Consider the following 17,304-nt stretch of genomic DNA (forward strand, 5'->3'; position numbering starts at 1 on the left):
ATGGGAATAAAAGCTAGACGTCATCAAAAATGTAAGTGCATCCCTTTCAAACACTAAGAGTGTGTTCAGTGTTGCAGTATGAGAGCATGGAGGCACCTGAGTATCGCGGTTCTTGATATGTTGAGTGTGGCGATCAGCCTCCAGCTGCAGACGACCTGGAAACAGAGACAGGAATTCAGCAGCTATGTTAGTCTGAAGGAAACATCCCTCTTCATTCCTACTGTCTGTCCATCCATCCTTGTATCTATCACCAACATTTTTTGTGCTTTATTCCTTAAGAGAATAACAGAGTATTCCATTGCACTCATGAACGATCAAGAATAAGACACATTCACTTATACATATGGGTATAAGGTCTGCTTAGAAATTCAGACAAAATGCTATTTTGGACAACGTTTTCAGACGTTTATAAGAGTGGTACATGTGTGCAGGTGTGTGTACCTTGTTCTACCAGGAGATCGGCCTTGACTCTGTTGAGTCTCTGACACTCCCGACCGGCTCTCTCCAGCTCCTTCTGGCAGTCTGTCAGCCTCCGCTCCTTCTCCCTCACCGTCCTCTGGTGGTTCTGGTAAATCTCCTGCAGCTGCTCATCTGAACCCTGGAACACCTGCCGCATACACAGTTCACTGGGTTAGAGCGGCTCAGAAGCTCAATGACTACAACTTAGCAAAGTGACAGGGTCGGAGGTTTGAGCCCTGGGCAATGGATTTTTGAAAATGAGCTGGATGAAAGACACAGCATATTGACACTTCAGGAGTATCAATGTCACACAGTCACAGCATTACATTATTATTACATCATTAAAAGGCAGAAATGCCAAAAAATTATCAGCCTCTTTGCGACCAAAAGCAAATGGTAACTGTGGTCATAATTCTGACATACACAAAATGTATGTCAATCACACAAAGCACCTTAAATTCCCTACGAAGTCATGCTAACACACTGACAAAACAGCACATGCCAACACATAGACAAAAGGGTGCTCAGTTGCTGGCACTTTCCCGCTCTCAAACAAAAACAAACACTCTTCAAATGCAGACACAAACATGACTGAGAGGCATCAAACAGATGGAACAAAAAGATTTCTGGCTCCTGTAAGGCAGACGAGCAGAAACATCCATCAGTTGTAAAAGACATTCATATCAATACAGACCCGTGATGAACCTCCTCGTCAATACAGAATTACAACAACCTCATTGGCCATCTGCAGTCTTTCTGCTAGCTTCCCATTTAGGTTAATGATACTTATAGAGCGGTGTCTGGAGAATCATTAAGCGGGTGTTTAGCTGAATAAACCCTCATGTCAGAGAGACAAATAGGAAGACTTGCTGTGTTTTCCTCTTTTTAAACTCGTCATCCCCGTTCATGCATTTCATTTTCTATCTCATTTCTTTTAATCCATCCTCTATTATCTTCCAAGCATCTTGTCAGGTTTCCCAAAACATTTTAGCCAATGTGCTGCCTCCACAATTAGTGGTATGTGAGCATTGATTTTAGTGCTGGAACCAGTTTCCTCTCATTCTTAATTAGTCACTTCTGTTTCTCATTCCTTAATGAGCTTATCCATTTTTATATCATAACAATAACATGTGTATGTCAATGTTTACGGGAACTGCCCATTGGTTCGACATCCCATTGTTCCGACCATATTAAACTCATTGTTCCGAAGTCCGTTCCGAAATCATCATGATGCCCTGTGGTAAAGGTCTGGTTAGGTTTAGGCACAAAAACCACTTGGTTAGGGTCAGGAAAAGATCATGGTGTGGGTTAAAATGAAAAAGAAAGTGACAAAAACATAAGCCGTGAGCCTGCTCCGCCTCAAGCCGGTCGCGGCGCACCATACGCCCGCCACAAGCCGTTCAGCACCGCGGACAGTCGGACTAATGGGATGTCGAACCAATGGGCTGTCGAACCAATGACATGGACCCAATGTTTACATGTGTATATGACATATTTTATGGTACCTGTTCCATTGTTTCCTCCAACTCTTTGTTGTCCGCCTCCATCTGTTTCTTCCTGCTGTCTAAAGCCTTGATGTCGTTGTCCAGCTTCATCACTTTCCCCAGTTTCATGTCGATATCTGTCAGTCGATTCTGAAAAATGTTAATAAAAGTTAATGAGCTACTGGTAGACATCAGACATGCCTACAACCGTAAACGTACTCTATGTTTAGCTTACATGCAGCTGCTGGGCTCTGTACAGTAGTTGACCAAATACCTTCACCTCTCTTTTAGGACATACAGAGCTAGAATAAGTACCTACCATACATGTAGATTTTTTTTCCCAGAGTGATCTAGTGCTTCAACTCGTATTTGATTAATCTATTTGTTGAATGACTTTGATTACAATTATTAATGAAATACTATCGTCAAATATCTTAAAGGGATAGTGCACCCAAAAATGAAAATTCAGCCATTATCTACTCATCTATATGCCGATGGAGGCCCTGGTGAAGTTTTAGAGTCCTCACATCCCTTGCGGAGATCGGCGGGGGGAGCGGCTAGCACACCTAATGGCAGACGGCGCCCCAGACTAACGTCCAAGAACACAAAATTGAANTGGAGATATTTTGTGGTTTCAATTTTGTGTTCTTGGACGTTAGTCTGGGGCGCCATCAGCCATTAGGTGTGCTAGCGCTGCCCCCACCGATCTCCGCAAGGGATGTGAGGACTCTAAAACTTCACCTGAGTCTCCGTCGGCATCTGGGTGAGTAGATAATGGATGAATTTTCATTTTTGGGTGCACTATCCTTTTAAATGCTTGTTAGGTCAAATACTATATATTTGCTGATTACAGCTGTTAAGTGTAAACATTAACTTTTTCTCTCTGTCACATCAATAACTTGACTTGTGATGGCGATTAATAGTGTATTAATACTCAAAAAATGCTGAAAATGACAGTTAGTTACAACTATCTACATCAATATTTTGATATACATATCAATATGCTTTGTTGTAAGAATCTCCCCAAAAACGAATGTGTAAAACAACTTGCTCTCATGTCAGACATGGTCACAGATCCAGTTATTTAAGCTCGTAACATGACTGACAATTAACTATGAAACACTGTGTTAGCAGTGAAATAACTAGATCAACACAAGTGGTCTATTTATCAATGCACCCATAAACGGGCTTCATACAAAGAAAAATTGTTTATGAAACAATACAGATAATTAAAGAGTATCTGTCATCTTACACTGATAAAAATATCTGAGCAAACTAATAGTGTTAGAACACTTCATCAGTTTTACATTTGAGAACTAGAACTATGTAAAAAAAATAATCTCTGTCCGATAACATCATCTGTTGGCTTTGCCTTGAAACGTGTGTATAAACACACACACACACACAAACATCCATCCTCAACAAACCTCCAGTGGATCAATCTGGCTCTCTATTTGCTGGATGCTGTCCCTAGAGGCCGTCAGCTGAGCCTCCTTGGTGGCCACGGTCTCTCTGATCTGCTGGGCTTTCTCTTTGTTCTGCTTCAGGTAGCGCAGCTCCACCTGACACTCTTTGACTGTATGACTCTGTTTGAGACGCAACTGACGCATTGTCTCTAAAGCTTTGATATACCTGGAGAAACACAAAGCATAGGGATACAGAATTTCTCTTATAATACGCAGGTCAGTATGTTTGCGTCTGAATCATTTAACGTAATGTGATGCTTTACGTTAAAATAAATGAATAAAAATGTAAGAATGAGTGGTCTTTACTTAGTCGCAGCGAAGATGGAGTCAAATTTATCTTTGAGTGCTTTGCCCTCGCTGAGGGGCCAGTTAGACTCTTCTTGGTGACAAAAGATGACATGATTCAGCACAGGCTTCGACACACCCAGTGAAGAAATCATCTCCCGATCCAGTTCGCCGCATTTCGATGACAAGCTCACCTTCTCACCGCCTCTGGATGAATGATGATGGAGGTCACATGTAAAGAAAGGGGTCATGTAACATTAACATCACTTCAAAAAAAATGAATAAATAAATCCTCTCAATAGTCAACACAAAATGAGTTAAGAAACTTGTGACTGTGGCTTACTTCATTCTAGTGATGACCTGCTCCAAGCTTTTGAAGGAGTAGTTCTTTGCCTTCTGAGTGCAGGACATGGAGCGATGGATAGTCACTTTCTCTCCGTTGACATCACTGAATAAGAGTCGAATCTGTGCTCTCACATCCGTCTCATGGGCATCCTGGAATTCACACAGCATGAATTGACATTAACAAAGATAGCCTCAGTAATCAATCTCTGACAGGGACTAGACACAGGGACTGTTATGAGGTTAGGATTAAAATAGTAGGGACAAGATAAACCCATATAAATTAGCTTGCTGTAATAATAAAGCCATCACAAATTGGCCCGAAACATCCAACAAGTCATAATAAATCTTACAAGTCATTCATTGCATTGTTTTAAGTGAGTATTCTGTCTCTGGTATGAGGCTGATCACTTTCATAATCTGGCTATTAAATGACAGGACAGCTGGGTAGATTCAAATAATTTAATTCATAAAATATTTGTTCTTTTTATTACATCATTTTTCATGTTACTGTGGTTGCTTTCAGACCTAGAGTTCATTTGCTTTGGTCCAAATCAGGGACTAATTTTGTTACAAAGTTGCATAATTGCCTAGAGTTGGTTCATGTTCTCACGGCAGCATTTACAAGCGGACCAGAGTAAATGCCTTGTGCGAGGAAGCTGCTCTTGATTGGTCAGAATTTCCATGCCTGAAAAATCCAGGAAGTAAACAAAACATTGAAGAAGAGTACACTTGCAAGATAAATGTGACACTTTCTAATGTCACAATGGAGGGACAACTACGCAGGTTGATTTTAGCGCTGCTCATCGTGGACTATATTGCTGTCATTGTTCATTTTAGTCAAACCATACAGTTTGAAAACGAGGCGCGGCTCCAACTAGAAAACAATGTTTTGATGCATTGGATGTGCTGAATGTGCATATTAAGGCAGTACAGGAGGAGGTGCACATTAATAATCCTCCAGGACTGTAACATGCTCATGTTTAACCCAAACAATGTGTCATGTGACTGCAGTTGGTTCGGATCAAGGTCGGAACACGTTCTCACCACAAACGAACCGCACCAGTGTTAATTTGTAACCGGACCAAGACCACCTCTTCAACAAGGCCTCGGTCCGGTTGTTTTGGTGCACACTAAGTGCGGTTGCTGCTGCGTCCACACGAAAAATTAACTTAGATTGAACTGAACTAAACAGGGCAGGTGTGTAAGCACCCTTTAACTCACGAGACAACACAATCATGTGAGGAATTTGCAAACAGACCACTGTGGACTGGTGTACACTGTAGTAAGTAAGTGCAATAAAGTACAAGAGAGAAAGCTCACCCTTGGATCGTGAACAAATGCACCTCCTTTAGATCCAGGGGGAAGTTCTCCTGATGTTGCATACCTAAGGCACTCAATAATAGTCTGGAAACAGAAAAGAAGAGGGTCATATGAATACACAAGAGTTGCAGTTATCATTTGTAAATATTTGCTACTTGAAAAATATGAAAAAATGGGCACAAATCACCAGACCAGAGCATAACCCCTATGTACACTGTCAACTTCTTTGTTCATTCTCAACAGGTCATGCTTTATAGTCAGCCTTTACTCTCCTCCAGACATGATCTCATACCGTTTTCCCTGCTCCGTTGGGTCCAACCAGTACAGTCAGTGGAGTGAAGAAAGAGATGACTTGTTTGTCTTTATCCTCAATCCCAAAACTCCTCACCCCGAGGATGCTCATCTTGTCTATCTTTGACATTTTTACTTTCTGAAAAATAAGGAGAAAGAGAACACATGACATAAACCAACAAGCTAGACCAAGCCACAAAGCATTTGACTGTGGGATCAATTAAATAGCCTGAATATTGTTGCAAAAATGGGCATGACAGTAAATCACACAATATATCAATGTACTGACAAAGAAAAGTGATCAAAACCTCCAGCTGTGGTGCATTTACAATCATAGAATATTCAATAGGGGGACACCAACTGATTATCAAACAATTTGGTACTTTTTTTTTTTGCCTCAAATTAGATTACTTAGTCAAACTATGCAAAAACATTGCATTTGCGCAAGAGCTCCACAATGTGAACACATACAGTCAACAGTTAACTTAAACTCATCCTGAATTATACATACATACACATAAATCATAATAAGTGCAACAGTGTGGCTTTGTAAGTGGTTTTAATAGTTTCGGACACCATTTAGGGGTATAGCACAGAGCAATAAGCTTTACCAGGCTTTGGATACACAGGCAGTGCTTGTTTATGATGCATTCACTGTTGGTTTTGGTCTTTTCAAGGAGTTTGGTGACAACATCCGTGTGGCTGGGATGCCTGGGAAGCTAACATTACACATGGCTACCAACTCAGCAGGCTAACGTTAGCTAGCAACGTCAGTTGTGCAGTTTGACAGTTAGCGTCAGCGACTCACTGTCAAACAGAGTGCGATAAAACAAGGCTGCTTCCCGCTACTTGCAGTACTCTCTAGTCGTGTGAATGCTCTGAATAAAACCCACCTTTGAGTTTTGTTATGGTCCAGACGTGAAAGTACAGTTTTCGCGCTGTGGGGAATGTGACGTAAAAAGCGCCGACTTCTGACTTCCGGGAGTGGGAGCGTGATATAGAATACAAACATATAGAGCGGCAATTCACACTCTAATATGCTGCTTTATGTCACCGTGTCTTTGCATTGTCGATAAATGAAATACATGTTGATTTACACGATTAACTCATAAGCATAAAGAGTAATTTTAACTACACTAAGGGACTGAATTGCCAATATACGTCTACAAGAGCTTTATCTATTCATCCTATTTCTATGACCAGGGGTCAGCTCAGTTCTCTTCTTCTGTGTTGACCGGCAAACTCCATCTAGTGAGTTATTTCTAATGAATTGATGAGACTTAACAAATAATTTAGAAGTATAGAAGAAGAATGTTACTGTCTCTTTCACTCTTTTTGTTATCTGTTTTGTTACAAATCTATACATACTCAGATATATAATAATATTACCTATATTTGAAGCCTTTTTGGACCATTTTCTGCCCCATATCCTTGTAAGACTTGTATGCTGTCCCTAAAAGCCTATCATATCCTGATCATATCCCGTTTTTCATCCTCAAATTGACATTTCAAATATATTTTCAGCTTTAATTGTTATTATTATTATTATCATTTTTTTTTTTTTTTTTTTAAATAATGTCTTTTTTTTTTAAATAATGTCTTACAAATCCCATAAAAGAACAAAAGCCACAATGCATTAGTCCAGCTCTCAATTCTTTATGACTTCCATACACTGTGGCACTCACCGTCAATCCCGCTGGGTCCTTTTAATGATGCAAATGTAATTTTTTTTTTTTAAAATAGTCTCAAACATTAGGGGTGTAACGATACATCGATCCACATCGATACATCGATTCATTGATTAACGATCCGATTATATCGATGCAAAATGAAAACATCAATCCATATCATCATCTTAAAGATACACATTTATTTTGAAATTCACATAGCACGTCTGTGTCACCGTTTCTGGGCAAGCGCGCCTCCGCTCAAACAACAAACAGAGCTCAGAAATAAAATGGTCAAATCATGTTCTAGTTGTTTTTGTGAGTTGATGTAAATGATTGTGTTTGATGGGAATATGATGTCACGTCAAATCGATCGCAGGCTCCTGAATCGAATCGAATCAAAATCGTGTTGTGACAGACTTTGTGATATCGGCAAACATTGTATCGTCATACAAACAAATCAATATAATATTGTATAGTGATGAAGCTGGTGATTTACACCCCTATCAAACATATAGTTTTAGCAGATGGTACTGAAACAGGAGTGCATTTTGGAGGGGACTATTTTTAGCAGAGGATTAATATACAGTTGAAGCGCTAATGAGTATTTTCAGGGTGTGGTATGTGGGATAAATTCAAAATAAACTGTAGTGCCCATGTTCATTATGATGAAACAAGATATCACTGTGTTAAAAAGGATTAAAGAAGGGTGAATGACTTGCAACACTGCAGGATTCTTTGCAGAAAAAAAAAAAAAATTTATTGCACCGTTACGGTGCAATAAATTATTTCATCTACGACTATCGACTCAGCATCTGCCCTCCCACGGTGAGATGTGCGTGCCTTTGGTTTGATTTTTAAAAAAAGGATTATCCTACAAAACACTTTTGCCCTGTCTTACAACCTACACTGTTTGTGAATCACCATCATTGTATTTATAGTTTTTAATGCAACATAGTAAACTGATAGTGGTCTGTTTATGTACTTTATAGCTGGCATATACATGCAGCATGCATGTTCATAATCCAGAACTGATTTTAAACGACTCCAACCTGTGCATGTTCTCATTCAAGTAGGCCTATGTTTATGTTCCCAACAATCTCTCATCAGAACATTTACCACAAGAGGACAGTGTTTCCCTGTGGAAAAGCCATTGCTGCCAAATCCCACAGATAGTCTTTCTCTCCTCTCCTCTCCTCTCCTCTCCTCTCCTTATTTTGCTAGGCACTACCAGCAATAAAAGGGGAGTGCTGTGACGATGCTAGTAACGCTGTTGGCCATTGCAGTATGTCAGTTATAAGAGACCATTCACATGCAGCAGAGATCTGTTTATTTCTGTATATTTAAAAAAATTATATTGTAAATTCCAATAAATAGCAAGCCCCAAATGCAGAAATTGTACAAAGCAAAGTGGTGTTAATTTTCTTTAAACTTTAAAATTCACAAAGAGAAGGAATCATCTCTGTTTTTAAACAAATTGTCCTGCGCTTTTTTCCCACATCACAGTGCCTGAGCAAAAAACAGAATAAAAAACAGATGGTACGAACATAAAACTTGCAAACCAGCTGAGACTGTGCGTGTATGTGCATGTGAGAAAGGAGGGGAGAGACGAAATCTAATTGGGATAAAGGGACATGAGTTATTTTGGGCCTGTGTTTAGGGTATGAAGAACAGTTTGCGGATGTCCACAGGGACCTGCAGAACTGGTGTTCACGACCTGCAGCTAACCCCCTAAAAACCTGAGAACATCATCCCTCCGACTTCCTCTCTGTTCTCTCCCCCTTGAAAGAACACACACACACACACACACACATACACACGCTCCCACAAACCGCCTTCTGCTTTCAGCCCACTGATTCAGTCTGTCTGTGTTATCAGCCCACTGACTCATTGTGCCTCAGTCTGTCCAGCTCATGGCCCTATTTCTATTTTCATCCTGTCCCAACATGAAAATGTCATGACCTTGTGTGCTGTGTTGGACCACTGGAGGTATATGTGTATGTGTGTGTTATTATGTTTATGTGTTTGAGTGTGAAAGCCTAATCCCACATGCCCGCGGTCACCCTCCCTGTCTAAATGGCTAATGGAATTGGTTTACTTGGCGTTTTTGATAATCACACAGATGAATCGGGAACCAGCTGGTTCTCCGCCGCTTATCATCAACACATGGTGGGAGAGCACTTAAGGATAGAGGAGAGAGAAAAAACTGAGGGGGCTCAAAGGAGCAAAGGGAAGAAGTTAGAAGGGAAACAATGCAACAAAGCTATATTTCTCTTCTAAATAAATAAATGAGATGTTGTGGACTGACAGCCAACAGCACTCATCAGTGGCGGACCCAGAAGCAGAACAGACAGTTTTACCTTTCACTGAACTGTCTGTTTTTTGACATTTTATAAACTCCTTTCACAAAAATAGCAGCAATATTATATTCAATATTTTATTAAATCCCGAGGGACTGTTTTGATGGCAAACCGGGCTCATGCAGCCCATTTCTGGAAAATGTCTCTAGACAGAGAAAGAGAGAGAGATGATATAAAAGATGAGGAAAATGATCAGTGATGGTGCATTACAAGGTGCGTCCTGGGTTTGACTGCTGTGTGATTGATTGAAATTATACATTACGTGGCAAATTATACATGTCACAGCAAATAATCCTTGAAAGTGATTCTTTTTTTCTTTCTTCAACAATCAGCAGTTTCCTGGAAGTAGTTTCTACCCCACTGAGAGCTCTGAGTAGGGCCCATTTCAGCCAGTGGCCGTAAGATGGTTCCAAGCTGAAAATAGAGACGGGCTGAGTTCTGAAAAGCAGCGTTTTTGCCCTCATCTCCCCAGCATCCAATGAATAGTGACTTGTCCTCTTCTTGCCACCCCCAGCCTTGCTTCCGCTGCAGTTTCTTTTTACATCCATTTCCTGTGTTGTAGCACAACAAAGCTGAAATCCCTTCAACAAAAACCAAGAAGAAAAAGAGAGGGAGGACTCGTGGCATTTCCATTGAATCTCACTAGTGCAATTCCTGTGGAATATATATGCATAGGCCTACATCTGTGTGAGTCATCTCCTAGCAAGATATCTACAATACACAGTGCTGTCATGAGAAGTTATTTTTTTATGGTGTGACTGTGATTTTACACTGTCAGAGGGACATTTTCATCTGTTTGAGTTCACATTTATGCCCAGGGCTTTACAGTATAATCACTGAAACGTCTCAAATGTCTATTTCCCTCCTTTTTGATTTTGAAGTCCTGCTGCTCGTGCATATCTTGCAAAGCACCTCTCACACAGTCAGTCAGGATTTGTCAAAATGAGTTAAACTTTGAGGGGAGGAGGCTGTCTCCTTCAAGAAGAGCTTGATAGCTTTCAGTTCAGGAGGGGAAGTAATACAAATAGAACAGGAAAAAAATGCCTTTAACTTTTCTTGCTACATATACTCTTGTATGTAGCAAGAAAAACTAAAAGCAATTTGACAAGGCGCAGTCGGGGGGAGGAAGGTGTCCGGTTTGGGGACCTCAGAAATGCATCTCTGCTTTTTGCAGATGATGTGGTTGTGTTGGCTTCATCACACCGGGACCTCCAGCATGCACTGGGGCAGTTTGCAGCCGAGTGTGAAGTGGTCGGGATGAGAGTCAGCACCTCCAAATCTGAGGTCATGGTTCTCTGCCGGAAACCGGTGGATTGCCCCTTCCGGACTGGGAGAGAGTTACTGCCTCAAGCGAGGGAGCTCAAATATATTGGGGTCTTGTTCACGCGTGAGGGTAGAATAGAACGTTAGAACATCTGCAGTGATGTGGGCGCTGCGCCAGACTGTCATGGTGAAGAGGGAGTTGAGCCGGAAGGCAAAACTTTTCGATTTACTGGTCCATTTACTGTACGTCCCAACCCTCACCTATGGTCATTAGCTCTGGGTAGTGACCGATAGAATGAGATTGCAGATACAAGCGGACAAAATGAGTTTCCTCTGTGGGGTGGCTGGGCTCAGCCTTAGACATAGGGTAAGGAGCTCGGACATCTGAAGGAAGCTCGGAGTAGAGCTGCTACATCCTTTGCGTCGAAAGTGGTCAGTTGAGGTGGTTTGGGCATCTGATTAGGATGCCTCCTGGGCACCTCCTGCTGGAGATGTCCTGGGCACGTCCCATTGGTAGAAGGCCCTGGGGCAGACCCAGAACATGCTGGAGGGATTACATATCTCATCTGGCCTGGGAACGCCTTGGGGTCACCCAGGAGGAGCTGGAAAGCGTTGCTGGGGAGAGGCATGTCTGGGGTGTTTTGCTTGGCCTGCTGCCCCTGCAAACCAGCCCCAGATAAGTGGATGAAAATGGATGGATGAATGGATATACAAGAGTGCTAATAATAAAATTATGTCCTGCATTTTTTATTAGTGGCACCTCATAATATTGAAGGGATGAAATGAATTTTTCTAACAATTACGCAAAAACACACTCTTCAATAAAAGACACTCCAATACAAATTTCTGTTGCATCTTTCCCTCCTTCGCACACTTCTTTTGACCTCTCTTTACTCCCATCAGCTCATATGAACAGAAATACTCCCTTGGCTTATACAAGGCAGTTTTTTAAGCCACTTTCAGTGCGCTCTTCATAAAGACTGCTCTTTGTCTTCACGCTTGGCTACACATTTATTCATTCAGTTTGGGTCAAAAAGGCAGCCAAGGACATGACTGATGACAGTATTAAATATTATGTAAGATGAAGACAGGATGCCTCTAGACTGTCCCGAGCCACAAATGGCAGGTGTGGCGGGATGAGAAAGTAGGTATATCGATTAAACTCTGTTTTTATTCTTCACACATTTCTGTCACTTTCAATATGCACAAACAAGTCATGCACTATGGATACTTCTTGAGGAAGGAGTGTCCGATAGCCTGTGTTATTATCCCCGTATTTTATTTATCCCTCTCTTAATATCTCCCTGCCTTAAATGTGTGGCTCACTAAGCAACTGCCTATCAGAGAGTAGCATTATTGCTTCTATGCCCTTGGGTGTGTTTTCACTCCCAGTGACTTTCTAATCAGGTGGGAGAGAAGTGGCTGCTATTGATTTTGAACCAGGCAATTATGAGAAGGTGGGGAGACAAAGAATTGGTGGATATAAGCAGGTGAAATAGGAAAAGAGGTGGAGGGAAATAATGAATACACAGGTCGTGGTTTTCAGTGGCAGTAATGAGGTCAGTGAATTCAATTACGGTTGGCTGCATAACATTAATAACAACGTAACCTAAAATCCACAAAAACTGTATAATGGGCAGCTGCAACCAATAAAATTAATAATGGGTACGCTTGATTTAATTGAGGCAATTAACAATATTTGCTTGACAATAAAATTGACTATTTGTATTGGCACACCTGAATCACATTAATTCGTATTGGCTGCAGCTGTGACATTTCTGTGAAAGGGTCTGTCTATAAGCCATTCTGTGGTCACACTGTAAGTTTGAATATGACCCCATGGTGCCAAAGCTGTTGGCTTTACTGTCACTGTTGTTTATTTAACATGCAGCAACTCTTAAATGTTATTCCAACGTCATAACATTAGCTATTTGTTGGATACAAGCCAGCAGTCCAATTTATACTGTGTGGGCCCTTGCCAGCTGTGACCCTAATTTGATTTATAAGTTTAAGCTTTTTAGGACATACGCTTTCTTGCTTTGTTTTCAAAAGTTAGATGAGAAGCTTCATACCACATGGAAATATTTAAACCTTGAGTCAGGAGACAGTTAGCTTAGCTTAGCTTAGCACAAAGACATAAAACATAAGGAAACAGCTCACCTGGTTCTGTCAAAAGGTAAAAAAAAAAAAAAATCTTTGTATCAGCAACTCTAAAGCTCACTAATGTATCTCGGATAGCCAGGGTAGCTGTGTCCCCACGCTCCTGGTATTTATGCTAAGCTAAACTAAGCTAAGCTAACTGGCTAGCTTCGTATTAAGAATACAGACATGAGAGTGGTGTCAATCTTCTTGTCTAACTCTCAGGAAAGACAGCAAATAAGTGTATTTCCCAGAATGTTAAACTATTCCTTTAATGTCAGATCCGGGACACTGACCTTTGTCGACCTTTAAGACTAAGGTAATTTGTCAAACCTACACCTGTTTACAAAATGATACCTACTTAAGCACGGGGCTTCTGACGGTGGCTACATTCAGCAGCAATGCCTCTAAATACAACAACTAGAACAATATTAATCATCCAAAGTTTTTTCATATATCATGAGCACAGCTAAATGCATTGTTAGATCTGGTTCTGACATCAAGGTCATCAATACACACCACCAATTATCTTGTGAAATTTCATCCTCTTGTGGATTTGGTTGTTGGTGGGTTGTTTATTAGCTGACAGCTCAATGCTGACAGCACTGTGTTCAATTAGTACTGGGAGACTGAAAAAAATGTTACGATTGTTATGTTTCTAAACAACAAAATTATGGAAATTTGAAACTAACATTTATTTGTTTTGATTTAATTACCCTGAAGTGTCAGACTGTGAGAGATATTTATCTGACAGACAGTTACACTGTCTTGGAAGATGTTCCAGCCAACCTCATCAGGCAGCTGGCTGCCAGGGGAGGGTCGTTGCCTTGATTAAGCTCACCTGGGCCTTAAAGCTGCCTCATGTTTTCACTTGTTCTCTCCCTTACTACAGCAGACGTCCACTCTGCATCATTGCCTTTTGGTTTCGCACCTTCAACACCTCCACAACACACCTGACACACATCCATGCATGGCTTTCATTATTGACTATGCTGACCTACACACCCCATTGGTGATAAAAGTAATCTTAGGTAAATAAATGATGCTTGTTTTAACTAAATATTCTGTGTGGAGTCCAACTTGTCACATTAACTGAGCCAGAGTCTGACTAACTGCTCACAAAAACAACACGAAACACACTAAAGTGACTCTAGCAACAGACCTGACTTCTTAAACCTCACTAAATATGGGCTACTTGATATTAAATGGTGGGCTAAACATGCTTTTGGGTACATTGTTTAACTGAAGGCACTGGGCAGTAGCTCTGTCGAGTTGAAGACACTTCACCTCTCATCCAAGATTCTTCATCACCTCCGCTGATGAAGCATCTTGAATGAGAGGCACTCTACACCGCTCAGTGGACAACTTTAACTTGAGTGTACATGGTCAGTCTGCCAGCTACCTGTAAACCAGACTGAACAAATGCTGTGTGGACAAAGAAAGACAACAGTCACGACAGAGAGCCAAAGTACCACGAGAGCAGGAGGGTCACAGAGACCTTCCTCCACTTCTCTTCTAATAACAGAAAAGGTGGAGGTGACACAAGTGGCTGCTGGGTAGAGGGGAATAAAATGATATTGAATGATGGCCCCAGCTCACTTACACAAGAGTAGAATGTATCCTGTCGTTCCACAGGTGTAACTAATGACATTAATGAAGGTCCTGTTTCATGGGAGTGTCCAAGGAAGTGTCCAGCATGCACAAAAGCACAGGTGTTACTAATAACATTAACGATGCCTCTGTTCTAAGTGTCCCAGTTAGACTTGACAGCATGTCAGTGAGCCAGCATGACAATACGAGCACCCTGAAATTGCAACAGTGGCATAGAACTCAGGCATCGTTAATTTCAATATTTACACCTGTGTTTTTCCTCCCGTAACAAAAACCATGTCCTCTGTGAGTAAGGCCTGGAAGTGGTACAGCCAAATGGAACGCAGCCATTATTAATGTTGTTAGTCACACCTGAGTTAACATGTCCTCCACGAAAAAGGCCTTTTGCAGGGGGTTTTGGAGGCACACTGCACCTGACTGAATTACGGCTCTGTCAGATTTCCCCCTCAGTATGCATGCATGGAAAACTGCCCAAAAGATAAAGGTCAGCACAATTATGGTAATATAAACATTACTTGTTGAGTAAGAAAAACAAGGGGAATAACAGAGGGAGACACACAGGCAAACACACACACACACACACATGCTCTCTCAGCTTTTATGGCATCAAATACTCATGCAGAGAGACTACAGCAGAACGGATAAGGCAGACACAAAGCTGGTGAGAGAGGGGAGAACATGTGCCGGACCTGGTAATGGGAGATAAATTAGCCTCCCTCAGCTGAGGCGGAGTGGTGTCAGGAGACGCACAGCATCGATGGCACAACATTGAGCATCCGAACCAACGCAACAAAGAAAAGGAGGGAGGGAGGGAGGAAGAGGGGAAAAGAGGTAGAGAGCAGACATGTAAATCTGATTTAAATGAATCTGCTCTGACGGAGATTTTAAGTTACGTGACACTTTACAGCGTCAGCACAGTTGTTATCCCTTTAATCACTAATTTCAGTTTTGTAAAACATTCCACGTAAGTGCCATTTTCTACAAAGCATCTTACAGTTGTAATATATTTTTAAAGACCTCCCCATCTTTCAGGCAGCAGCTGGCCTCCTTTCATTTCAGCGCACTGTGAAAATGGACTTACAAAGACTTGAAATGTGAGTTAAGCAATCATCTTTGTACATTATATCAATTTCATTATAGTGTCAGCTGTGTGCAGATTGAAGCCATTTTAAAGGCTTGATCAAAACTTGTGAGCCCTGAAGATAAACCTTGCATCGAGCGTGCATTGAGCAATTCAGGTATTTTTAGACTGATTTTTTACTTTGTAAAACATCTCGTCTAGCATGAAACAGAATGACAGTTGAGCTGACACTGCCTATAGCTTTCCTTTTATATTGTTCTGAATTCCAACAGCTGCAGACATGGTTTCTTTGAGGAGAAATATGGATGTATTGAGCAGATGCTTCAGGGCCCATTGTTGGAATCTCTCGCTGTATTGTTTGTAACTCCCATCTTATCTCAGCCGCGAGCTCGATGTCCCACTTTGATGGAACTTGCACGATGGAAAATGAGCTGGTGCGTGAAATCAGCGGAGGTAAAGTTGCCAAGTGAGTTCACCCAAGACAGCCAGCGAGAGAGGGAGCAATTATTATGAACAAGAGAGGTGACTATGTCAGGCGCTTCCTGTGTCTGATCTAAGGCAGTCATGCGTTCTGTTGTCAGTCACTGTATGCAATGATATATTCAGGGTCCCAAAATTATGTTTATATAGAAATAATAAGAGACAATGCTGCACATGCCCCACTGCTTTATGTGTAGATAAGAATAAGAATAAGAATAAGAATAAGAATAAGAATACATGCAAAAGCAATTTCCTATTTTTTTTTCTTGTCTTCTGATCTTATTAAAGCCCCAGTACATGGAAAAATCTTGACATGCACATTTAATGCAGGTGACAAATTTTGGAAGGCAGGGTTAGAAACAACCAAAATGCAGGAACTGGACTCAAATGCACAAAACAGACACTAAAACTAGATAAAAGTCACAGTCTTTACTTGCCAGAAGGGGTTCAGCACACTGGAGGTCAAGCAAAGACAAAGCAAACTAATTCAATAGGGAGATGGCAAAAGCGTGGTCAGATAACAGACAAAATTCCAAAAAATAGAAATGCCAAATGTGAGGAAAACACGAGTAAACAGGCTGGAACCCTTAGGGAGGGAAGGATAATGAGGGACAGGTGAAACCTGGAAGAGGGATAGGTGAAACTGATGGTGCTTCACAGAGCAAACATACAACATAATAAAGGATACAGATTAACAATAAAAGAATAAAGAGAAAAAAGATATAAAAGGTCAAATTAATTCTAATGATTGACCCAAAAAAAAATTATTAAAAATAGCCAAGGTGCAGACAAGAAGTGCAAAGACAAAAATATTATTTAAAATGATTTAAAATTGAGTTTAATAAAGTTTCAGTGTGGTTAAAAGCAATACAAATATTTGCATAATTTAAAATAAGCTATAGCAACCGATTGAAATTGCAAACTTTGAATGGGCATATCTCATGCCCCGTATGTCGTAGAGACATGAAACTTTGCACAGAGATGCCTCTCCTCATGAGGAACAAATTTGCCTCAAGAACCCATAACTTCCGGTTATATAGATTTTCCGCCATT

The 17,304-nt window shown here is 41.0% G+C and overlaps 1 protein-coding gene across 1 annotated transcript in view; it reads right to left on the minus strand.

Annotated features, from left to right (window-relative positions):
• The window catches only part of rad50 (RAD50 homolog, double strand break repair protein), a 34,045-nt gene extending 27,421 nt beyond the window's left edge, over positions 1-6,624 (minus strand). The window contains exons 1-9 of the mRNA XM_050040978.1: positions 6,544-6,624; positions 5,652-5,789; positions 5,360-5,443; positions 4,038-4,189; positions 3,716-3,901; positions 3,371-3,575; positions 1,965-2,093; positions 442-607; positions 97-155 (exon numbers count right to left, since the gene is read on the minus strand). Of these exons, the coding sequence (XP_049896935.1) occupies positions 97-155; positions 442-607; positions 1,965-2,093; positions 3,371-3,575; positions 3,716-3,901; positions 4,038-4,189; positions 5,360-5,443; positions 5,652-5,780 (1,110 nt within the window). The 5' untranslated portion in view covers positions 5,781-5,789; positions 6,544-6,624. The remainder of the gene's footprint in view (positions 1-96; positions 156-441; positions 608-1,964; positions 2,094-3,370; positions 3,576-3,715; positions 3,902-4,037; positions 4,190-5,359; positions 5,444-5,651; positions 5,790-6,543) is intronic.
• Between the last annotated feature and the right edge of the window lie 10,680 nt (positions 6,625-17,304).

Source organism: Epinephelus moara, chromosome 3, assembly GCF_006386435.1.
Source record: "Epinephelus moara isolate mb chromosome 3, YSFRI_EMoa_1.0, whole genome shotgun sequence".
Classification (NCBI taxonomy): domain Eukaryota; kingdom Metazoa; phylum Chordata; class Actinopteri; order Perciformes; family Serranidae; genus Epinephelus; species Epinephelus moara.